Raw genomic sequence first — 26,352 nt, 5'->3', positions numbered from 1 at the left:
TATGCCCCTGCTTCTACAGTATATAGCCCTTTATTATATTTGCAAAGCATATATATGTATATATCTTAGCAACTTTGTGATTTCAGATCTGCAACTATGTAATATTATTGTGTTCGCAACCATGCTTACCTGAATTGCTATTGTCCCCAGATTTTAGTTTGCAGTGGTCATTAGTCTGGTGAGAAAATAATATATTATCCTGTGTAAACAGAAACAATCCTTAGTATATAACTCACTTAATAAATAACATTGGGAGACATTTAAGTGGAAATAAAGATCAACTGAATTTTTAAAAAATAATTAATTTGGTGTCATTATGTTTAAATTGTGGCTTTAAATATGGCCACTTACTGTAAAACATTAAAATAATATTTCTAAAAGTCCTTTGTAATGTTAACTATATAACATGTTAACAGTCAAGCAAACTCATTTTAGATGTGATTTTTGTGTCGGACAATGTCGTTCTGCTTTTGGCGATCCAGCAGTATAGTGACTTCTCTGATCTGTCATATTCCTAATAAAGTTTGTGCAATGTGTGGGACCCTGGACCCTCCCCACTTAATGTACCAGCAGCTGGTGTAATGCATAGAACCAGCACAGCGTTCCAGTGTCTGGGTCATAGTCTATGGACAATGACCTCCATGCTGAGGATAGTTAACAGTTAATAGTGATGCACAAACAGAAAGACTCAGTCCATTATCTGACTCACACTCTTTGTCCCTCATAAAGGTGCCTGTGGCAGTTAGGACAGTTACAGTAAAATGAAGGTAATCAGAAAGAAGCATGGGAGGGGGGGGGATAAACAATGCAAAAAAGTACTAAGATTTGAGAGTGGCGTGAAGGGTATTAGGGGGATGTTTGCAGTAATGCTAGAGCTAAGCAGCACTGCAATCGGAATTCCCGGCCAAGGTGGCATCTGCCAGGCAGCTACAGAGACCAACTATGCCCCATCCATGACTATTATATCATACTGTAATTATTAACAATTATATAGTGCACATATATTCCATTAGCATTTAACTGAGAACATGTCACACACACACACACAGGGTAGCTATACTTTGTTATGTCAGAAGCCAATTTTCCTACTAGTATGTTTTTGGAATGTGAGAAGAAACCCATGCATACACAAGAAGAACATACAAACTCCACACAGCTACTCACTCACTCACTCACTCACTCACTCACTCACTCACTCACTCACTCACTCACTCACTCACTCACTCACTCACTCACTCACTCACTCACTCTGCTGCATCCAGACTCCAGCGCCACACACAAGCTCCCGAATCCCTCACATTATAAAGCATCGACGTGAATGACGTCACGTACGGCCCCGCCTCCTTATTAACCTATTGGCTTCCTGGGCCATGGTTGGGGAAGCTGTGTTCGTGCAATCAGGGAAACCCTCCCTCCGGCACCTAAAAAGTTAATGAAGGGGGCGGGGTTGGTGACCCCGGGACTCGCCGGCTGATTGGTGCTGCAGTGGCCACGCCCCCTCCCGTTCCCCGAGCGCTGGTCCGCGGCCGCGCACACACACACACTGGGTCTGTAGTACACGATGTCCGCGCCCGGCCCGGCTCCCCAGCGGCTTCCCATCCCCGCCGCCAGGTCCCGGTGAGAACCACCCGCTGCATGTCCCCGCTCCCCAGCACCACCAATGTGGACTCCTGCGCCTCACCTCTGTAATCCGCAGCGGGAATCATGGCGAGCCGCCGGGCAGCTCCACCGGAGGAGGACGGCGGCGAGAGCAAGCAGCAGCAGCCGCCCATCAGTCCGGGCACTGAGGTGAGGTCTCTATACACCAGGGCAGCTGCTGCCGCAGAGTGCCGATTCTAGGTCCCGGCTGGCATGCTGGGCTTTGTAGTCCTACAACAGCTGGCCAGCAAGAGCCCCCCCCCCTTCCATCCCCATCTTGTGTGTGTGTGTGATACAGTGACTGTGTGCCATAGCTAATATCAGGTATATAGCACCAGCTAGACCCAGGGTGGCCTCCTTGCCAGCCAGGATAACCCACATTCTGTTTGTCTCTCCCTCCTCCCCAGAAAGTTGGGACTCCTCCTCTTTAATTCCCTTTTTATTCCTGGGTAGCTGGTGTACTCAGACAAGTGTCCCCCTGGCACTGATGTAACACAGGTCTGCTACTGGAGCCCACGTTGCTGCACTGTGCACTCCAGTCCGGCTCTAAAAGCCTAATCAGATGGCTGGGCTGCTGCAGAACTTCTTTGTGAGACCACACCGTGGTCATTTACGTGACTGTTGGTGCTCTGCAGGGTGGGGTAGAAAAATGTATTGTACAATCTTATACTTGGTTCTTTCACTCATACAGGATATTTGGAATTGACATCTACCTTAATCTGTGCTTCCCACATGCTAATAAATGTCTGTGGCACCACTCCAACATGTCCAAGAAAACAGTATGACACATGTCTCTGAGAAACACATGGAAAATGTGTGTGTGTCTCTCTCATATATATCTATCTCAGTGCATAAGTGTATGTTCGTTCTTGTGTGTTCTTACCCATTCTCTTAGGTCATCTGTGCTGAATGTAACCTGACATTGCTGATTGTCGCATTGACAACTGTTCCTCACTATGTTTGTGTTCTACACATGTTGGCTTGGGTTGCATGTATTATGATGTAGCTCACCAATCCTGGGTCATATGTGTTTTGCTGTTTGTTGGATTCTTTGGGCGTTTCGGTCCGGTGCTACAAGTGGCTGTAAATGTAAATAAGACATGTAACAAATTCTGTTTTTTTTTTTTTTTTTTTTAAATCTTATTTATAGTGTCATTCAGAAGAATGTAGCTGGTGTGGTGTAGTCCGGTATATTTGTGCTGTGACATGTGTATGGGAGCCTACTCTGATGGCTGTCAGGACAGATTTGTGCTGACATGTTCTGTGCAGAGCCAAGGGAATTTACACACCTTACACTAACCTGAGCTGATAGCAGCTGCGTTACCAGCACTAAGTGATGAGGGCCTGCGGCACAATCCCTTAGGATGACAAGTCCTTATACTGTAGCTCTTCTGCGCCGAATATCATTTCTGAACATAGCAGCCCTGGGTGGCAGCATTAGGATTCGGTATGAAGCCTGTGAAATACTTCATCGTTGGCTGTCTTGAGATATATATTAATCTTTTCAACGTAGCGCTCGCTCCATTAACAAGTATTTAAGCAAAAATAGAATGTCTTATAGTTTAGAATAAACATCCTTCTTTAACATTTTTTTTTATTTTAATGAACTAGTGCAACAGTATCCAGCCTGCACTCTTTGAAGAAACTCTTTCCATATCCCCATAAGTGTTTTTTTTATTTTTTATGCATTCACCAGTATTGGCAGGGTGTGTCGCTCTAGCATATTTATACACTTTAGCTAGGCTGTTAATGAATAACTGATACATATGACATGATCCCGGAAATGCACAGTGCCAAAATAAAGTAACATTGAGAATTTGGAGCACAAAATAATGTCCCTTTCATGTGCTCTGCCTACTTGTGTTATGTAATGAAAGTCTTTGAGCTGTTCCTCCTGTGACAGATGTCAGCATTTTATACATAATATAAATCCTCTGGTGGACAGAAATTACCCTATGTCTTATTTTTATTTTTGTGATGGTGCAAGAAATGGCAACTACTGAAGTTACATTATTTAGAAAGTGTCTGGTTACTGTCCCTCTGTATCTTATTTTGAGGTTTAAGAATTTAGCAAAAATTTAGCAAAATCCAGCAGGTATTTAGACCTTATATCTTCAGTGTTGGCTCTCCCCAGTTGTAGTCACCTTATGGGGGTGTATTCAATTCGAATATGGCATGTGGCAAAGATACTGGTAGCGAGGGGCCTTTGTTGGACCCTTCTTTGAGGCACTTTGTATTCTTCGCTATGAATTGAATTCTGCACTATAATTTGTGTCTCAGCTGGAGCATATTTTAGAGGCAAATTATATATTCTAATTTAAAAAAAAAATGTAATGATCGCGCTAGACGGTGAACTCGTTTTTAAGAAGCGATTTTTCAGACCATAAAAGTGTTTTGGTGAGTGGTGTATGTAATGTGCTGTTTCAAGACATCACATATGATGGGTACTGGCTGTTATATTGGGTGATCAACTGATCAGCCAATATATTGTGTGCCCATCGTGTCTGTGAACGACATCGTTCAGACATCGCGTCGGCTGTGTTGCACAACCGATGACAGATATATTCGCAGATATGTGTGTACAGGCAATCAGCTGACCGCCCGTACAGTTGCAGCAGGGGTCGCAGGGAGGGGGTCGCGGCGAACCGGATGACAGATGATGATTGTTCAGTGTGTACAACCATCATCTGCAGATATATCTGTCATACCCCTTTCAGACAGAATTCCAAATTACCGGGTTAAACATTTCAACCCGGTAATTTGGTGATATACATGGTACCTTTTTCTTTCTGAAAGGGTCATCCCAGGTCTAAATTCCCGGGACTTCGACCCTGGAATTTACCAGGGTTGGAGACACGGAATTTAGTCCCGGGTTGACCCTTTCCGACATGAAGAAATACCCGTGTAAATCCGCAAATTACTAGATTGAATTTTTTGACCTGATAATTTGCTCTTCTGTCTGAAGGGGGGTACAGACAGAGAATGGGAAAAATCAGTTTTGTTTTATTTTGTGTACCCAGCTAAAGCAATCTGCAGGATAACTTGAAGTGTCGATGGTGCTGTAACTGGCTGATATGTGCGCAGCTCAGCATGGCAGCAGTGGCCGCTGGCACATTGTCAGTAATTGGATTCCCCACTGGATTTGTTAAGGATGTCCAATGGAAGTTTTCAAAAATGATTTTACTCCGCAGGAAAGGAATCCCTGTATGGGTGGCGTTTCCTGTTAATGTAGATGAATAACATAAAATATGGATGAAGTTCTTGTCCGAGCGATACATAAAGTGGTTAGCATGTTAATGCAAATGATCAGGTTCAGCCATCGATGAAGTTATGGCCTCGAGAGGGACTACAGGCAAATGGCTAAATTGGGGATACCTGTAGGCATGTGCTTAATTTAAAGTCTCCCACACTGGTGTGCTGGGCAATGAGGATGTAAACAGCAAAATAATAATGTATTTATGTCCAGATATCAGAATACTGCTGAGCTCTTTCATTTCACAAACTTTTCATATTTATTTAATCCATTTATTAATTTTGATGTGGGATTGTAAAGTACTTTGTACCCATCGACAGGCCATTGATCGAATCGATCTCACAGTGAGGCACATACGCTAATGAAGCAAATAACATCCCAGCATGGCAAAAATTAACCTTAGTGTGTGTGTGTGTACATGTGGTGGGGAATATAGATTGTAAGCTCCACTGGGGCAGGGTCTGATGTGAATGGGCGCTGTGGAATATGTGTGCGTTATATAAATAGCTGGTAATAATTGCTACAGTAAAATAGAAATTACAACGAGTCCTGGGCTCTAAGATCCTTTGCTGCTGTTGATTCCTCCTTTCTCACTTTTTTAATAAATCTGGTTATTGCACCTCACTGCACAGCATTTTCTGACGAGCAGCAAAGAAACTGCAGAGTGTTTGCTCGTTGTATTATACTGACCCCAGAAGGGTGTGACATTATTATCCAGTTGTGATTCTGCAGATGTGAACCCATGTGTTAATATATATCCGTACGCCTTGCCAAGAAGTGGAAGTACGTGTCAGGGCGAGGTCAATGAGGGGTGGAGGTTATTGAAACAAATCTGGGTTATTATGGTGACTGATCGGCGGTAATGTTGTTCTGTGTGGATATATGGCTACTGTAAGTTGCTGTAGTTCTTGAAAAGTTATCTTACAGAATGGATGAAAGCCCGTTTCCTGTTTACGTGATCCAATTAGAGACTGGCTGACGGTATGGGGTATATTTACTAAATGAGAGTGTTTAGAAGTGGAGATGTTGCCCCTAGCAACCAGATTCTACTTAAGAGTTAACTAGCACCTTCTAGAAGATAATAGCTAGAATCTGATTTGTTGCTATGGGCAGCATCTCCACTTCTAAAAACTCACTTTAGTAAATTTACACCTATGTATCAAATTAATAACTCCTGCGTTTCTTCCTACTTTTAATCCCGAAAATGATGATTAGTCATTATCTAAAACTGCCCAAAAGCAGAGTTATATGTTATTTCGGCTACATCCACGTACTTGTTGCTTCTTAAAATAAGAGCTTTTTAAAGAGAGGGTTTTTTTTAATTAAATTTAATTTATTTTTTTATTTCACTTTGTTGTTCTGCTGGGTAACTAAAGTTGTGTCTATCTGCTTTAATACATGGAGTCCAGTGAGTTTTAAATGGTTTCTAGTGGCATCTGCAGGGCTACATTTTTGTCACATCAAGGTAACTAAAAAAAAAAATATTCTTTGTTGTGGACACAGACAAAAAGTAGCTCATACAAACTAGTTAAAACTATTCTAATATTTTACCTGTGATACAGTCAGCTGTATATGTCAAAGGGGGCGATTCAATTCAGCGCAATGCTGAATAGCTCCAGGAAGTAGTTCCTGGAGCTGTTCAGTTCACCGCGCTGTTGGCCCGACTAAAGGATTTATTCTCGCACAATCCTGATGTAAGAGCAGAAATCTGACTAAAGTGCTGGGCGTGATGCTGTTTTTCAGCTTAGAGCGGCGCTAACAGCCTCGCGGCCGACACTTTACCTGGAGAATTCCGATTAGTGCGACTAAACACCCAGCTTTCCGCCGTATTCAATTCCAAAACAGGCGAAAACGGGAAGCGGCGAATGCCGAGCAGGCGGAAAGTACTGTCGGACTTGGGGAAATCAGACTGAACCCCCCAAAAAGATGCACTAACATTGGGGATCAATGTAGAAGTGTTCCAATAGCCCTAAAAAAAACTAATTGGGGTACTGAAGTTGTTTAAAATCTTGTTATTGGCGTCCTTGCAAAAGTGGAGAAGAATGGCGTTAAGCAGTATTTTTTTTGTTGAAAATAAGTAGGCTGTTTTAGCGGGGCGCCCTACCCTACTTCTGGAGGGCAAAAAGCACCCCGCCCTCCAGAAGGGGGGCAAAAAGCGCCCTGCCCTCACAGCCTGCGGGTGCCGTCTTCACCTGCTGGTCGGGAAATGTGCGGTGACCCTGTCACCACTGGTGAATAGACGCTGGGCGCATGCGCCCGGCATCTATTCTCCCTGTCAGCAGCTCTTGGGGGCTGCCCGGAGTGTCCTTGAGTGCAGGGCACGCCCCCAAGAGTGATGAAAAGGTGACGTGTCTTATAAACCTGCCCCCTTTTCAATGGCCACACCCCCTTTTCAGGTGCGTGCGTAAGTGCCTTCTCTAGCTCCGGTGCCCTGCCTGCCGCCGGAGCTAGAGTGAACACTAGGTACTTGAAAATGGGTACTAGCATATTTTAATGTCTCTAATGTGATGTTTTAGAAAAGTGAAATTCCTCCGTCATTCAAGCATCTGCAATCCCCAAAACACTTGATCCCTTCTTAGAGCACCCCCAGAAGCTTATTTCGCTAGTTTTTGATGTTGTCTCCACACTCTTGTAATTTTCGCCCCAAATTTCAAAGGCATTTTTTGGGTGAATTGTACACTGGGGGCTGTACCAAGGGTTTTGAGTGGTTTCCCAACATCTACACCCCAAAATATAGATTTTACAATTTTTTTTCACCTGCTATTCTGTGGAGAAAAAGTATCGCCTATTTCAGTGCCTTGATTTTTCGCATAGGCGAAAACGGAATGGAATTGAATACGGAATAAAAAAAAGGCGAAATTATCGCAAAAAATGGCTTTTCGCTTCTAATTGAATACGTCCCTTAAGTGGTTTTAGTCGGGTATAACGGCGTGGTGATGAATAGCTCTGGGAACTCCTTCCTGGAGCTATTCATTATTTCCCTTAATTGAATCACCTCCATATATGGTAATAGAGCTCATTGTAATCGTGTCCTCTGTACTTGGACAGAAGGAGCACCCAGAGTCCCCGCTTGTTCAATGTTTGTGGCATATAGAGTTTTAATATGGATTAAGGGCTTGTCCATTCAAGTAGGCTCACGAGTTTGTGTTCCACCTGGGAAATAATGTGCCATCGAGATCCACTAACCTCTGCGCTGCTTTTGATGGCCACATGATTTTGAATTGATGCGGACGTTTGTTATGGGGACCTCAAAATTACTTAATTCACTTGTGTGGAAGATGTCTGATTCTTTCCAATTTGGAACATAGCTCGTAAAACAACGCTAGATAGCTGTATAGTTTAATGTAGAGTTCCATAGAGATTATTTATTAAGTTACTTATATAAGTACACATTCCGCAGCGATTTACAGTGAGTACACTGATCAGCCATAACATTAAATCCACCTGCCTTGTGTAAGTTCCCCTTGTGCTGCCAAAATAGCTCTGACCCGTGAAAGCATGGACTCCACAAGACCTCTGAAGGTGTCATGTGGTATCTGGCACCAGGACGTTAGCAGCAGATCCTTTTAACTCCTGAAAGTGGCGAGGTAGGGCCAGCACATCCCACAGATGCTCGATCGGATTGAGATCTGGAGAATTTGGAGGCCAAGTCAACACTTTGTACTCTATCTAGCAAAGAGAAAATTGTGTAGTCTCTGCTTATAAATCCAGCAGCAAGGGTTCAGCCTTATGCTGGCCATACACCTCCACGACCAGCAGTCCTGGCAGCATATTTGTTGTTTTTCTTAGCACAGGATCTGTCGTATGATCGATCCTGTGCCTCACGCGCTCGGGGAAAAAGTCATTGAAATTACTTGAATGGACAAACGATGGATGGCATGCACAAAATAAACAACACGATTTGCACGCGATAGGATGAACATATGGGCTGCCCATCTGATCATAAGATCCGATTTAAAGAGCTGTGGGAGCGCGCATCGGATCATTTCTTACTATAAAAATACACGATTTTCATTAGATCCATCATATGACTCGTTGAAAATCGGGCAATCGGCCCAAAAATGTGCAGGTGTATGGCCAGCTTTATGATCACCAACCCTCCAGTGTAGAACAAAACCAAAAAATGAGGACACCAAGCGCCGTTTTTAAACTTAAATCCCTTAAGCAGGTGATTAATGGACCTTGAAAAGTTTGATCTCCTTAAAGGGTTTGTCAATTAGAGATGGCAAACCTCTTTATCCAAACTCCAATTCGCACATTCAATGGTGGAAATAGTATTATAGCAGAAACCTCCAAAAAATCATAAGAAACGGCTCCTCCTAATTTAAAAGGGAAACAGTTTATTCACAATGAAAGAGAAACACAAATCCCCCACTAGGTAGGGTAGCTTTTAGGAAGGGACTCATTTAAGAAAGAATAGGTGGTAACTTCTGGTACATCACCTTCTTTTCTGAAGGATAAGGTCTCTCACAAGGTCTCAAAGGGCAGCAGGCCTCCTATCTCTAATACCCCTTTCAGACATTAGACCCAGTAAATACATGGCTACTTCCCAGGTTCTACCAACCCTGGAAATTCCCATGTCTTAGTCTTAGACCCCCATTCACACTACACCAAAACCCGGAAAATTCCAGGGTCGGATACGTTCATACTCAACGCAGGTCTACCCTGGAATTTGGTGTGGATTTAAAGGGGATATTTTTATTTATTTTTTTTGTTCACAGTAATGACCTAATATAAAAATTAGCATTTTTAGTGTAAAGGCCACAAAGTTTGTTTCTAATGTTTTTTGTTTTTTTATTGGAAACCAATAAATTCTTACATTACAGTATAAGAAAATTATGAATATAGCCTCTAGAATGTTTCGATCTAAACAAGAGAAATAATTTCACTTAAAAAAGTTAAATACAAAATAATACACACTTAAATTCGTTATGTGGTCCGGGTGACTACAGTTGATGTCATCTGCAACCAATGAGAACGTCTTAAAACTCGAGTTTAAAAACCTGAGTTGGATGCATTCACACTAGAGTCTACCCGGCTTGCACCCAGGAAAAACTCTGGTACAGAGCAGGGTCATGGACCTGGGACTTCGACCTGGGTCGTTTCTGTTCACACATAGCAAACATCCAGGTTGATGCATGTTCACAGCCAAAAACCTGGGTGTTTGCTGTATGTCTGAAAGAGGCATTACTAACAAAGTAATCAGTTATTCACATCCCCTGTCAGTGGTTTTAATGTAATAGCTGATTGGTATATCTGGCCAGTCACATAGGCTCTAAGTGGAGATTCAATTGAACGCAAATTAAATAGCGCCGGGAGGGAGCTCCCGGAGCTATTCAAACCAGCGCGCTGTTAGGTCGGAGAATGCCCATTCTCCTGCCCCTCGCACCTTAAACAGGGTGTTTATCGACTAAACAGTGTTATTCTCTGACTAAACTTCCCGAGTGTGTTTGCTGTAGGTGTAGGGTGCTGATCAGTGAGGAGGACATTTAAATTTTGAAGGGCAAAATTGTTTACGTGATGTATCGCTACAGCTACTGTAGCTATAACCATACATCACGCCTAATATTTTGTCCTTCAAATTTTAAATATGTCGTCTTCACTGATCAGCACCTTGCACTTAGATCTGGGGTGGGGGAGCTTTTTTCTGCCTAGGGCCATTTTGATATATATAACATTATTTGTGTGCCTGGTGTAAGCCACGCCCCCTCCGTATGATAACACACAGGGGTGGGGCCACAATTGCAGGTGATTTCAGCAATGTCCGGAGCATCTTCAGGATGCTCTGGGGAGCTGTAAGGGCAGCGGTGTGATAGTCTGAAGCGTCCTAAGGATGCTCCAGGCGGCACTGCTGCATAGATTCTGGCTGCAGCGTGCCATTCTAGGCACCTTGCTAGCCAGATGAGGCTAGCAGAAAAAAGCTCAGAGGGCCAGACCAAATGATTCTGCGGGCCTTATACAGCCCCAGGGCCTGCGGTTCCCCATCCCTGACTTATAGTGAATACTATGTATGTTTTTGGATTGTGGTAGGAAACCCACGTAAACACTGGGAGACCATACAAACTCCACACAGAGCTTAGGGCCAATGGAACACAAGAGCTCACCTGTCCAGAGAGATATGACACTTTTTCCATTTGGAACGTAGCTCACAAAACCTTATTAGAAAACATCAAATTGGTAAAACTGGCTAATGGAAGAAAATTCTAAAGTCATTTTTTCGAAAAAATTATGATTTGTTTGAGAAAGTTGAGCTGTAGAATTTATTGCACTTCCTGTTAAATACCTTGTATGTAATAATCTGTTTTCTGTGATAAAGCGGTTTGTCCTCTGTATTCCATGGAAAATATAACCCTGTCTGGGATTATGGTCCTAACGCACTGGTCACTGTGCAGGCTATACCCTGCATTTAGGTGGCTGTAAGCAGTGTGGTTTGCTGGCCACAAGGATCAGCTTCCACCAACAGCACCAAAAGTAAAGTGAACAGAGAGTGAGTGGCCGTTATGTCACCAAGGCTAAGTTTATATAGTGTTAGTAGTTCAGTTTTATTTTTAAACTAAAGACTTCGTGTCATGAATGACATTTCTTTCTTGTGGCCTATGTCCAGCTTTTCTCCTGTTGGTATATAGTTCCTCAGTCTCTGTCCTGTTACCAGCTCATTGAACCACCCAGTCCAGAGGTCACCTGTGCTGCAACAGCTCTGTCATGCCCTTTGTGTCTTGCTTTTAAAGCTTGTTTATTGCAACCGCAGTTTATTATAAATGCATAATGCCAAAAAAACTGTAAAAGCTTGTACACATGGTCAGGGTGCATATTGTTCTATAATACACACGTCATGCTACTGTAAGGTAAATTAGATCTGTAAGTGGTGAGTTTTGGCCATCACCTTCCCTTAGGAAACCGTGTGCAATATAAGGAATACTGCACATCTACTGTAAGTTACTGTGGATTTTTGAAGTCACCTTGAAAGCGTTTTGGTGCGGCCTCATGCCATTATATGGTCACAGAACTGCTTTGATGATATTCTAATTCACTGATGAATTAGAAAAAATATCAAAATATTTAGTGTTTATTATATTGATTTACTCAAAATAATTTCTCTGATTTCCCAGCAGATTGGTGATCGTCGATAACCGGTAGATCAGAAATGGCAGGATGTATGGGGCCCTTTACATTATTCTGAGCTAGAATACTGTGGTGACCAAACTTGGACCCCCAAGACACGTCCATATTTTCAAATGTGTCAATTAATAATGAATACACATGTGCACCAACTAGGAGAGCTGTAAAACATGCATTGTTAGTGGTCCCTGAGGACTGAATTTGGCCTTTATTGGTTTGAGTGGCAGGCCTGCAGATTTGTTGGGCAGGAATGCACAAAGATTGATGTTTTCAAAGGCTTTTTTATCCGCTATTACTCTTGCATATAAATGGTCATTTGACTGTTGACTGCCTGGTAATTTAGAATGTGCCCTCAGGATTTTATTGGTGACTTTAACAGTGTTCTCCCCAGGCTGTTTATTGCGGTCGCACCGCCCGGCTAGAAACAGCTACCGCCGGCATCCCCCCCCCCCCCCCCCCCCATGACGGTTTCCATGAGTTTGGCCTCTACTCATGTACTTTTATGTCTGCATCCCAGCCATGTAAAATCTGGCAAATGTAATGCAAGCTATTCTGTCATCCAATACAGTCTTAACAGTAGATCAGGTGTTGGAATAAAAAAAAGTTCTGTGTAGCCTGCAAGTGGGGACAGTATCTGTGTAGCCTGCAAGTGGGGACAGTATCTGTGTAGCCTGCAAGTGGGGACAGTATCTGTGTAGCCTGCAAGTGGGGACAGTATCTGTGTAGCCTGCAAGTGGGGACAGTATCTGTGGTGCCTGCAAGTGGGGACAGTATCTGTGTAGCCTGCAAGTGGGGACAGTATCTGTGGTGCCTGCAAGTGGGGACAGTATCTGTGGTGCCTGCAAGTGGGGACAGTATCTGTGGTGCCTGCAAGTGGGGACAGTATTTGGGAGCTGTATAAAAAATTAATTCTGTGATGCCAGCACTAAACCTGATGCTGATTTCACTAGAGGGACCAGATCCTACAGACTTTGCTTATGTAAAAGCTGCAAACGACTGGGCCTCTAAGAAGAGGAGGAGAATTAATATATAAAATGTTATTTCAAGTTGAAATCATTATGAGGTCAGAGTTTAAACCATTTTATTATTACGAAGGTCCCCATCTGGCTACTTCTTGATGCCACCCGGCTGGAAACATTTTCTGGGGGGAACACTGCTTTAAGCTTAAATATTCACTCATGCTTTTGACTAATGCTGTCTCCAGCAATGGGGTCACTCGGATGGAATCAGTGTAACATGGGTGAAACGTGTTTGCAGTGATTGCAGGAACGGCACCCAGTTTAGGAAAAAACACAGCATAATATTATTATATTTTATTTATAGGGCGCCACAAGTGTTCTACAGCGCCGTACAGAGTGCAAAACAATAAGAGAATACAGGATAAAACAGTACAGTACAAATAGCCCTACAAATCTCCACACAGCCACTGATGCAATGTGTGCACTTGAAAAGTAGAGCGTCAGCTGACACCTGTAGCTGTCAGCGTGGGCGTAAATGTAGTTCTTCTGAAAAAACAAAAACAGATGATTGGGGTCCAGGGGCAGAGAGCCCAAGGAGGATGTGTGGCAGGTGTGCAAGAGAAGTAGGTGATGGGAACGTGAGGGAGGAGGGCCCTGCTCATGGAGATTACAGTCCAAAGGTAAGGGGGAGACAAACCGAAGACATAAGGAGTGAGCCAGCGTAGGGGCAGTTAAGAGATGGACTACGTGGTGACATGGCTAAACGGTGGACGGATATGCTTTTATGAACAGGTGGGTTTTCAGCTCCCACTTGAAGCCGTGCAGGCTGGGGGAAAGTATAATGGAACGATGGACATCGCTCCAATGGCGGGGGCAGCTCGGTAGAAATCTTGAATTCTGCAGTCAGATGTGGTAACCAGAGGGGAGGAAAGGCGGGGGTCACTGGCTGACCAGAGAGTGTCTGTAAGGAGATGAGGTTGGAGATGTAGGGAGCTGTGGAGTTGGAGAGGGACTTGTTTGTGGTAGTTAAGAGTTTGAAAAGTATCCTGTAAGGGAAGGGCTTTGCAGAGAGGGGAGGCAGATTCTCCACTCTGTTTCTCAGGTGGCCCAACCGGCATTGTGACGCGGCCGTAAGTCACACTTCACTGACGTTTACTTTAGAGAGCAAGTGGTGCAGTATCTGGGGCACTCTTAAAAAATGTATTTGTGTCCAAAAAGCAAGTGGGCAGTATCTGGTCAGCTCTAAGGATTTCTACGCTCAGATAAACCTTTTAAGGAATGGCCTGAAGCAGAGTGCACTAAAAAATCTGATGCGGATTTTACTAGAGCACAGGTTCATTTTTGGTTAAGTCCTGTACAACAGTGTTTACTCGCTCCTCAGGACCCCAAACAGTGCATGTTTTCCAGGTCTCTTCACAGAATCACAAGTGAAATAATTAGCTCCACCTGTGGCTCTTTTAAAATGTGTCAGTGAGTAATGAATACACCTGTGCACCTGCTGGGTGACCTGGAAAACGTGACCTGTGTGGGGTCCTGAGGACCGAGTTTTAGAACCACTGTACTAGAGGGACCAGATCCTAAAGCTGCAGACAACCGGGCCTCTAAAATGGAGAGAAGAATTAATATATAAAATGTAAATCTCGGGTTTAAATCAATATAAGATCAGGATTTCAACATTTCATTATTGCAAAGACCGGCAAAATTTTCTGGGGAGAACACTGCTAAAATGGCGATGGTTCATTACCATGTGGATCATTGCAGTGGGACATTGTGCTATTTAGAGATACACAGGTGTATTATATCACTACTTAATTGCAATAAAAATATAAATTGCTGCAGATCACGCTGGCGGCATGTAAATAAATGTCACCCGTACATAAGGTAATGGAATAACAGTTGTTAGTGGGGAAAGTGTGTATGGCTGTTATAATGTAGAAACATCACCTGCCAGCATTATGACAGTTGACAGTGTTACATTTTGTGCAGCTTCCTGTTGTGTATCAACTATGTAAGTGAGTCTCTAGTTACTTTCTAATAATGCTGTATGTCTCCTATGCCAAGATTGGAAACATTGTTGTCAATGTTTCAAACAGCAGGTGATGGAGGAGGTGTGGAGATTTCACTTTCACGCTGGCTGGTTTTGTAGCTCTGTCTCCTGCTTTGCTCCTAGAGAAAGCAATTGTAAAACGTTGTCTGAGCAAACAGCAGCAGTGATAGTCCCTGTGTGTCTGCAGGCTGATACAGACGCACTGTCTAGGGAACAGCGACTTGTGCTCACGCTCAATTGTTCAAGCTACCTGCTGTTAATGTTTAGACAAATGTGGTAACTGTTTACTTTGTATGTTTACTCGAAGGCTGGACGGTTGTTCTGGTAACCAAATATGGCGCAGATTCCAGGTTAGACTTGACGTTACTGTAGATATTGCTTACAATAGCTTGGACATGGAAATCTGGAATGTTACTGAAAGCAATGCAACGCTAAGCTCCCAACCGCTCCTGGCGTCTCTTCCCCGGGTTCCCATGATATTCTCCATACCGAGAGCACATGTTGTGAAATACTGTTAGATTCCCTGGAATATATAGCTATGGTAAACCTATAAGGTGGTATAACACCCCCCCCTCCAATAAAAGCAATATAAACCTCAGCCCTGACCTCCTTGATTTTAGAACTTGTATATATTACTACAACTTTCTTGCACCCGATCCTTCCATATGCACCATACACGAAGTTGCCAGCGTGACCTATGTCTTGGTTGCTATTTCCTTTGATGTAAATTAGGATCAACCAATGAACTGAAGCAAAAAAAAAAAAATCTTGCTGTAAAAAAATTCAATGGAGGCCAGATTAAAGGACCCCTAAGTTTAAAATGGTAAGTGCATGATCTTAAAGACTACGAGATGGATACAACTATGGATACAATACAGTTTAGTCCCATGGACTGTAAGCTCCGAGGCGCAGGGCCCTCCACCCACTTGGTTCTCACCTTGCACTTTTCATGTCTTCACTGCATTCCCACTGAGTCAGCGGCTCTGATCCTCTGTGCAAGTCACTGAGTGCTACGGTTATCTGTCAATCACTGGTTTGTATAATTATCTCACTGTTTGGTTCCCCTCTGTACTGTCTGTCTGATCCTTTTAAAGCTGGCTACACACTGATAGATAGATCGCCCGTTCAAATGATGTATCTATAGTGCATCGCCGGGTATGTACAGCAGATATGTCTGTGAACTACATAGTTCAGATATATTGGATCTGCTGTGCAGCACATCAGATCTCCTGGTGTGTACGGGCGACCCGCCGATCGCCTGTACACATGCTGTGGGACCCAGCGGTAATTGACAGCTCAACTGGGTGAGCGATTTTAAATGCCCGCCCATTTCAGCTGTCAAGCCCGGCACATTGGGCAGGCAAAACACTTACCAATCGTCAGATAGGTCAGCACAGTGACCTAGTGTGTACCCAGCTTTAGATTGTATTGCTTGTTTATACCACTGCAATCTTCCCTTTACGACACCATATAATTAAGATATAGTAAGAAATAATAACTTTGTTGTGCTTTTGTGCTTCTGCATCAAATATAACTATGTCCAGGAGGGAACAAGCAATTCTGCGTAAAGATATAAATACATGGCTAAAACACAAAAGGAACCTATTAAAATGTGACTGGAGGGTCATATAAAATACTGCATAATAATTGTGATAAATTATTGGACATCTGAACGTAAAATGATCCTTTAAAGTGAAGTATTGCCATAGTCCCCAAAATATTACTGGCTTAAGTATCCAAACTATGATACAATGAGGTAGACAAATCCACTCAAGAGCATTCGTTGGCTACACACAATTTAGCCATTTTGTTGTCTGTAGGCAACAGGCTGCATATAACAGATATTAGAATTCAGCCTCACTGTGCCACATGTAACTTCATGGGAGTGAAAATGCTGCTTTCTGATGAATATTTTCCCAGATCACAAAATGGCTGCCTGTGTAGGGGACAAACCCTCTCTGTCACGTGCTTAGCATTGTATTATGTTGGTAAATAACTATTGATTCAACGTGACGTGTTTTGCATTCTCCCAGCAGTAGATCAGTATTTTTCTTCAATGCAGCCAGGATTTCTGGTGTTGCTGAAGCACAGGTTACAAACAAATTGATTGAACGCTTAAAATAACGTACACTAGTATTGAGCAAACTAAGTTTTTCTTGTAGGGTGTGATCGTAAACATCTAATCAGAATAACTGGCTTTGCACTGAATGATAATGGTAAATTCCCAACGTTTCTCGCACACAAGGCTATTGGGTAGCACGGTTGGTGTAATGGTTAGCATTGCTGCCTTACAGTACTGATGTCTGGGGCGATTCCCACCAAGGCTCTAACTATGTAGAGTTTTTTGCATGTTCTCCCTATGCTATATTAACCCAAGAATGAAAAGAGAAACATGTGTATCCATGTGCTGGGGACTATACACTGGGACAGGGACTGATATGAATGGTCAGATATTCTCTGTAAAGCGCTGTAGAATGTGTGTGTGCTATATAAGTAACTTCATATATAATACAGGTGCTAACTGACACTGGCGTATCCCAACCAGATCTATGTTCCTCCTTCTGTGATTTTGATAAACATTCTAATTCCTGAGTATTTGCTCCGTTTTACCAAGCACAAGTTTCCTTGAATTGTGCAGCGTCTCCTTGCATGGCCTCACCTGCTTCCTTACAGATCATGTCAATAGGAAACTGCTCCATGAGAGTCTTTGTAAAGCAAGATCCCCCTGCTCTGGTTAAAGACGATGACCCAGACACTTACACACTGTGCTAACAGTCGCTGTGCATACGTAACAGAGCTTTAGTACGATTGCAGCCAATTGATTCACTAGGAGCTCGTGACATCACTGAGGCGCAAAGTGTGATTGGGGACCCCTTCAGCTAATACACATTGTTCAGGCTGCTATATGATTATATAGGTATGGTTATATACTGATCTCTGAATCATGCAGTGCCATTGTCGAAATATAGTAATAAATCCAGTGAAATGGCTTCATATGGTGTCTCGGGCAGAACTGTGTAAGTGGTGTGAGGCACTGTAGGACAATGACTAAAGAGGGGGGGTATCCAATTGTTTTTTGCTCGCCCATAAGTATTGATTGCCCGATGGAGCAATTCAATTGTTGCTCCGATCGGGCGCAGGTGCCTTCAGTGCACATTACTTATCACACTTGTTGCACCCAATTGTACCAGGTCTATCCATGTAAAGCGGATAAACCTGTGTAAAGCCCTGGTTAGAGCGCCCAAATGACCAACTTTTTGCAGATTTCTGCTCACCACCTCCTGGAGGGTGCAAGCAGAAATCTGAGCACCCACGCACTTGCGCCTGATCTGAGCAACAATTGAATTGATCAATCAGGCACCCAAACACAATTGATCCCTCCCCCCCCCATGGAATGCTGTTTATAGGTGTACAAGATTGCAGGGCAGCATGTCCTAAGGGGAGGAGTGTAAAGCAGGCCTGGACAATCTTTGTACCGATGCATTCTGACTATGGTTTCTGTTCCAACGAAGGCAACAATCTGTGTGGTGTTTGCATGTTCTCTGTGGGTTTGCGTGGTGTTTCCTCCAATGCTCCCTTTGCATCCTACAATCCAAAAACACAGTGGTTAGGTACATGTATGTGTTCTAGTGCTGTAATGACACGTGACTGATTAACTGTCCTTTGTACAGTGCAGCTAAATATGTTGGGGGTTATTTATATGAAGTCCAATAATTATAATAATACAGCAAACTACAAACTGCATGATTCATTTGGTGGTTGTAAAACCTGTTCTTGGTACACACAGAGGACTGGTCATAGTGGTCCATTCATTGGTTGTGGCATTGCCATCATCCCTGGCTGAATGTGACACCTTGCTATGCGAAGAGGGCATTTGTGCTGTCCCCAGTGTGTGCGTACAAGCTCTGCAGTGGCGCCTGTGTTATGGTAGTTGTATTTATTTTTGAAAGCATTGGTAGTTCCTTTGGCCTGGGGCTGTATCTAGGTAGAAATGACCATAGTTTGATGAGTGACATTAGAACTTAAGGCCCCCATACACGGTGCGATTCAAAATTGGTAAGATGAGTTGTACGATTGCCCTTGAAATTCTTCCCTTGAAATTTTTCATAAGATTTGGTCAAATGGTGTACGATTGATTGTTACGATCATAGGATAAGATGCATATTAGTGTATCACTTTGTTCTTAAAAGATCGTAGATCTCTCTACAAAACCATCTGATCTGCGATCTAACTAGAGGACGGCAGGGACGCGCATCGGGGTCGCAGAACACACAAAATACACCTATTTTCACACGATTGGTCTGTCCAACCTGTCGTAACTGGCCACATCGTGTAAAAAATCATCCCGTATATGGGCACCTTTACTCTTTGCTTGACTTTGCGGTTGAGACAATGTACTCAAGATGTCTGTTCCGAGCAGTGATCTGCTGTGTGTAGTGTTACTGAATGACCATCCTATCGCAGTATTTCTTACCTAGCGAGGAAGGGATGTCTTCCAAGAAGGCCATATCCTATCCAAGGAGCAGGTTTAGTCACCCAATGGTTTGATGAGCATAACACTGACTTTATCCATATATCATGGTCGTCTTGGTCATTAAATGTGAAGTCAATCCAGAATATATATGGGATATTCTAGAAAGATGGGTCAGAAGTGATTTCCACCACCTTCCACATTTTTTTGGCACATTACCTGAATGTTGTTGTGATTCCATTTTGTCACATGGCACCTATACAGCTTGTTCCTCTCCTAATTAATGTGGCCTTTAAAATAATGCTTTGTTAAAGTGCATGGACTACTAGATAGATCTGACCTGTAAACATCTGGAAAAATGGAAAGGGCGATGTGTGGGCCACCACAGGTTGAACTGCATCAGGTCCGATGAGCATTCCTAGTTTACACCACAGATATTGTATACTTCTGTAAGGCAGATTTAAACCATTCTTTAGTGTTGTGCTGTCCCTGTTATTTTCTTTTGGGTGTGCTGTTATCTATGTAGTCTTGGGCACAGCACAAGTTTCTGTTTATGCAGATTTGTGAGGAGAGTTATTATCTTTTATTTATATAGCGCCAGTGATATTACGCAGCGCTGTACAGAAAATATATAATCAGTCCCTGCCCTGAGTTACACAGCTAATAGGTATACTGTATGTACAGATGGTGACAGGCAGAAGAGGACCTAAAAATATAAAGGGTGCTGATCGTATTTTGACAATTATCAGCTTAGATTTTAGTTATTAGTCAGATACGACAATGAAAATTAGGTGAAAATGGTGAGGGCGCCACACTGCTCCTTGATGCTAATTGATTCTTATTTATAGGCTGGCTATTATTATTATTATTATTATTATTATTATTATTATGTGTCTGATACTTTACTATTTTCTATACTGAGTAAATTGTCGATATTGAGAGCTCGCTATATTTTGTATTTCTATATTTTTTTTTTATGCAATACTGTTTTTTTTTTTTTCAATTAATTGTAATCACGATGTTTATTATATTGACAGCGATGTCTGATTCCTTCCCCCTCCCCGCCCTTAGATCTTCTCTTTTTTTTTTTCTGTATCCTTCTCTTTCCGTGTTGTTGTTAATGGAACAAAACTTTAATAAAAACTATTGATGAAAAGGAGGTGAAAAGCACAAATTTGTTGATATAGGATACAATGCCTGCAACATTTAGCAAAAAAATCAAGCACTAAGTGGTATATAGCCTTCTTATATATCCAGATTTATATGACCTGGAAAATACAAATTTTCTTTTCATTTTTTAAGTGTTTAAACCTTTTGCTGCTGAGGGTTTCTCACCCCTGTGCTGAGGCCATTTTTCAACATTATCGCTCGTCACATTCCAACATCACTGATTATTTTGCAGTTCCCATAACAAATGATACCTTGTTTTCGGTAATTGCCACTGGTCTTTTTGCTCATTCTAGCACATCAAATAAAATGTAACCAAAGTGGGCAAAAAAATGTAGGGCTCATTGGCTAAACCTGCCACTATGGAGGATATGCGCTGTACTGTGGGCGCATATGCGAGGACGAGCCCCACTCGTCCTCAGCAGCAAAGCGGCTAATCTTAATATTTGACAGACTGGCCGTCTGCTGCCAACAAGTGTGCCAAGTCATTTTTGAATTTTAGTTGGGTGTTCCTGGACGGGGACAGGAGGGTGGCTAGTCAGACGCACGGAGATGCTGAGTGTAATGGTAACGTTGCGGGCGTGTTGCTGACGCTTCCTCGCTCACATTGGAGGCCATAGTCAGACGGAGGATCTGCACCTAGAATAGAGAGGCTCGACGTGGACGTCTCAATCCTTGCACATTCAGACGCAAGGCTGTACAGCAGGGAAGGGCTTTATAGCCACAGTAACATAAAGGGGTCTATCTACTAAGCCTTGGATGGCGATAAAGTACCAGCCAATCTCCTCCTAACTGCCATATCACAGGCTGTGTTTGAAAAATGACAGTTAAGGAGCTGGTTGTCTGGTACTTTATTTATCTTCACTTTATCTCCATCCAAGGCTTACTAAATACACCCCAGCAAAGGACACAGGCACGGATGCGGCTGGGTCTGTCTCGGCTCCATAGTCTGTATATCAGGTCATGCGTGGCTCCAGCTTGGCTTGTGGAACCCTTAAAAAAAAAAATGTTGCCCTTTGCACTGATTCATGAGATGTCTTAAATGAAGAAAAGTTATGTCATAAAGTTGGGTAATTGAGTAATGTAACCTATATCTCACTCCCCTAAAGCTGCAGCTAACCTAAATATTACTTACACAGAATAATAGTTTGCGTAATAAATGAAGACTATTTCCTAGCAACACAGGGCCATGCGTATACTATGTGAAACTGGTTTCATGCGAGTGACAAATATTCATAAATCACTGACCATTACTCAAACTCCAGGAGGGAAACGTTCAGACATTTTGAATGCTCCTAAAAGATGAAGACGACTAAATTGTTTTTTTTTTCCCCCAGACAACGACGAGACAGAAATGCGGTTTGTCACCCAGTGACTGTCATTGCCAACTGTCCCTAAATGTCCCTGGAATGTTCTCTAATGTTTTTTTTTCTCCAGCGTCTCTTGCTCTGTGTCTCCATTGCTTTCTTTAGTGTATGTTCACATACTGGGGCCATTCAATTACCCCGTGCGCCAGTAGCTCCTGTCTAAAGTGACCGGAGCTATTCAATTGTTTCTGTCTCCCAATTGCACGGGATTAGCTACATAAGGCTGCTTCTCGCATGCTAAGTGCCAGGAGAAGCACTGCGGCCACCTCAGGGTGGTGCGAGCAAAGAAACCATTATTGTGGTGGGTACGTTTAAAAAAATATGGTGATCTTTTTCTTTTTTGTATGGTCATGCTAAAGGTGACAGCCATAATTTTAGTATTGAGGTCATTGCTTTATACTGTATATATTGACTACATTTAAAGTGAATTGATTGTTTAAACAGAACGTTCCACATGTCGCAGCGAGGACATTGGTGTCTGGTGAAGTGACAGATGATGTTCTCATGTCTTTTGGTTCTGTGCACAATGCGTACCTCCATTCTATGGAGCCGATTCTGAGGCCCTTTATCCCTTGGAAAAACCAAGTTGTACTGCAGGTGGGGAGAATTAATATGCACAGATGTGTCCACATACATCTTACTTCCGAGCACTACAAGTCGCGTTAACCATAACCATTATTTGCAAATGAAATAGGACGCACAAGCGGCTTCTGCTGATTAGAATAAGCGTCATGCCTACATTCTGTGTGTCTGACTGCAGTTATATCTGCACGCGCAATGCTACGTTAGTATCTGCGTCTGTGACTCTGTAACGTGGCATTTTGCATGCAGATACACCCGCAGTCGCACAAAGAATGCAGGGATGCAGAGGAGCCTGGGTGTTCCCTCTGTTAGCTGTGGCTGCTGGGAATTATCTTCCGGCAGCCGCCCGTTGTGCATTTCTGATACATTGCATCGTTTGCGATCATGTCAGTTAACGCCCTGCTTGGTGTGGTCGCAGACTTTGCTACCATGCCAGGCAAGTGGTTAATGTCCATTGGCTTAGGCCTGTTATGCAAAACTTTTTATTTGCGTTTAAAAGCACACGTTTAAACGTCAGAGAAATCGCATGTCAAAGCCATTTAACATGCAGTTACCTTGCGGTTTTACTTAGGTGAATTCCATCCTTATGTGGAGATATATAAAGTCTTGGAGATAAAGTAGAGATGTAGCCCATAGCAACCAGTCAGCTTCTGTGATTTTACAGGTTGTGTTAAAAAAAAAAAAATGACAGTTAGAAGCTGATTGGCTGCTATGAGCACCTACTCCACATTCTCTATTCTTTTTTTTCCTTTTAGTATGGTTACTTAGATTGTGGCACGCCCACCGCGTCAGAAGGGGCATGTGAAAGCTTTTTGTGCTCGCTCTGAAGTTCACTTTCAAGTAGACTATTTAAAACTTCTTGAACTCTATGGGAATGAAACTCCCAGTGAAGTACTGAACTATTTACATTATCTGTACGGTTTATCTGTGACTTACGCTCCTTTTGCAAACTTGTAATTAGACACTTAACTCTCTGCTGCAACTGTGATGCAGACAAGCTGGGTCTCTCCAGCTGTTGAGGATCTGCAAGTCGCAGTACAACATGCTGGGGCTCGAAGTTCCCGAACAGCTGTTCAGCCAACGTACGTCTGAGCCTGCTATACCTGCTGCTGTTTGATTGCTATTGAAAGTAATGCTGGCCATACACTAGTACGACCAGCATAAGATTTCCCTTGAACTCCCTGGCAGTCCTGGCCTCACGATTGACACACAATGTTCATACGATCTCACGATACGATCGATCTGCAGTTTAGGAGGGAAGGCCATTGAAAGAACACACACTTCTTCAATGTGTAACTCAAATGACGCCGGTCGGACGCACGATGCATCGCATGCACAAATGGACGGCAGGATCAGCATACGATAAAGATAGATAATATGGGCTGCACATCTGATCATACGATACGTTTTAAGAGCGGCGGTAGCGCATCGGATCATATCCTACCTAAATACTACACGATTTACACACAATTCATTGTACGACGCGTCTAAAATCGGGCTTTTGGCCCGAAATCATGCTAGTGTATGGCCAGCATTAAGCTCTTGTGTTGGTCAAGTCTTTGCATTAGATCAGGGATTGCCCTATTCCCCTTTTCCGCATATCCACTAAATAGAAAATGAATCCAATATAAACATGCTCCTTGTCTAAAGTCTTTAGGCTACGTATGCTGGTGTGTTAAAATGATGCCTTTCTAATGCAAGGAAATATAAATATTATATATTTGTATTTTTCCATGCGTTTAACTTGCATGCAGTGGTCTTTACACCATTTAGGTGCTTCTAAAATGCTTTTGAAACTTGTTGTCTTAGGATCATCTCAATGGCCGTGCGCTGTAAATGCCATTAGATGCAGTTCATTTGTGTTTACTAGTGCATTTGGTATGCAGTCATATATAGGACATTCAGAACGCCCACGCAGTAAAGTCAAATGGTTCTGAATGTCGAAATGCAACATTTTTAAACTGACAGCGTGGACATTATGCAGTCAGCATTATGGACACATCAGCTTTAGGGTTAGGCTGCTATCAGGATTAGATCCCGTGGTTGACATTCTCACTGTTCACTTAAATGTCAGCGTGTCGAACATGGCGACATTATGCCCGTGTCGACCACCATGAATGTCGACATGTCAAGTGTCGTCTTTAATCCCTGTCAACATTGGCAATGTTTTCAATTGCAGAGCAGCCTAGACAGTATTTAATATTCGTAGTGGGAACTATCCAGGCTGCCTAGCCTGAAGCTGGCTTACACACTAGCAGGAGGACTCTACGCTCGCTGTACCCCTGCATTAGGAGGGCCCAGCCAAGACTGCTTAGTGCTTGGGCTGGTTGGGGGATTTGGTTTGCCTAAATTTATTTATTTTTAATGGATGGAGCCTTGCCCATTCATTTCTATGGTGCTTTGCTGTGTTTTTTAAATACTTATTTATTTAAAAGACCTAACCTAACAGGTGCCTTCTAAATAGTATATACATTGAGATTGGTGAACCGTACAAGATGTTTGTTTTAAAGTTGGGTGCAATTGTAGTTGACGATGAATTAAAACACGCTGTGACTATTTTTAAGTCTTTGTAAGTCTGTGTTCATATCTTTATTCCACGTTTCATGAGAGAATTTGAGGCATCCTCGATCTGATCAACAACGTCGTCACAGCTTTGGAGAGGTCACAAAATTCCTAGAACAACGCAGAGGTAGTGAGGTATCTTTTGATCACTTCACATTTTTATAACTTCAACAGGTTAACTGAGGAATTCACAATGCAGAAAAGGTTCCTACAACTAGTTGGGGCAGCTATTTTGTTGGTTAAGTCAATTTTACGCCTTTTAATTTGCTTGGAACTAATTGTGTCTTTGAGGCATGAGGCACTTTCTTTCCCTGGTGAATGGCTAGGCTGCAGTCTCAGGAATTTTTTATTTATTCCACAAAATAACTGCGTATAGGTGACTCGTACACTTAAAATGATGGCTACTCCACAGTTGTCGTTTGCCGCCGATCAATGGTCCTGTGTGTAGTATTGGCAGCGCTGTGCTGTAAATAGCGCTTGATCACCCGTAAAGCAAAGCAAACCAGTGCCTCAGTGGTATTCATCTCACTTTCCACACCGGCATTGCAGTGAGGCATTGCCTGCGGAGGCCTGGTGTCATCTGCTTGTTACTTATATCCATAAATAGAAAAAAATTAGATGGGAAGGAACTAAAAGTGTGTATTACAGGTATCACTCCGTACCGACGAGTCCTGTAGTGCGTTCCTGCCAAAGCAATAGGACAAATACAAACATGCTCTTTCCTTATGGTGCATTTATCCTTTTATGCAAACACTATGCCCTTATGGAGCCATGGTCCCTACTGACGATCGCTGGAAGATGGATGGACAATTCATTTCCACATCTACTTAACAGGCCAATTATGTCGGCAACCTGACATCTTCACAAAAAGCAGGTGTCTGTGCTCATGAAATCTCATTCCTCGATGGATGTGTCGGCCTGTTGGGCAATGTGTGATCCTATTCTCCTCACTATTATATAACGTGTTTGTTTTGAGAGATCTAACCAGGATATGTAGATTGTGGTGAGCCTTAGAAGGAAACATCTGGTTAACAAAACCACCAAGTGCTCAGAATATGGCCTTTTGTTAGTTTAATAAGTTATTAACTTCCGCTTTTGGGCTGTACAGCGGCAGAAGAATGTACTGCTCTAGATGATGTAACTGGGAATGCTGCAATAACCTCTGTTACAATGGTGAAGGAACAGGT

At 42.8% G+C, this 26,352-nt stretch overlaps 1 protein-coding gene across 3 annotated transcripts in view; it reads left to right on the top strand.

Annotated features, from left to right (window-relative positions):
• Positions 1–1,515: 1,515 nt before the first annotated feature.
• Positions 1,516–26,352, top strand: part of ARHGAP21 (Rho GTPase activating protein 21) — a 194,878-nt gene continuing 170,041 nt past the window's right edge. For all 3 annotated transcript variants that reach the window (XM_088457850.1, XM_088457849.1, XM_088457847.1), the window contains exon 1: positions 1,516–1,788. In XM_088457850.1, the coding sequence (XP_088313976.1) occupies positions 1,705–1,788 (84 nt within the window). In that variant the 5' untranslated portion in view covers positions 1,516–1,704. The remainder of the gene's footprint in view (positions 1,789–26,352) is intronic.

This window comes from Taudactylus pleione, unplaced genomic scaffold (genome assembly GCF_031769625.1).
Source record: "Taudactylus pleione unplaced genomic scaffold, aTauple2 ptg000788l, whole genome shotgun sequence".
NCBI lineage: Eukaryota > Metazoa > Chordata > Amphibia > Anura > Myobatrachidae > Taudactylus > Taudactylus pleione.
Note: the sequence above shows the minus strand (reverse complement) of the source record. Positions and strands in the feature narration are given on the sequence as shown.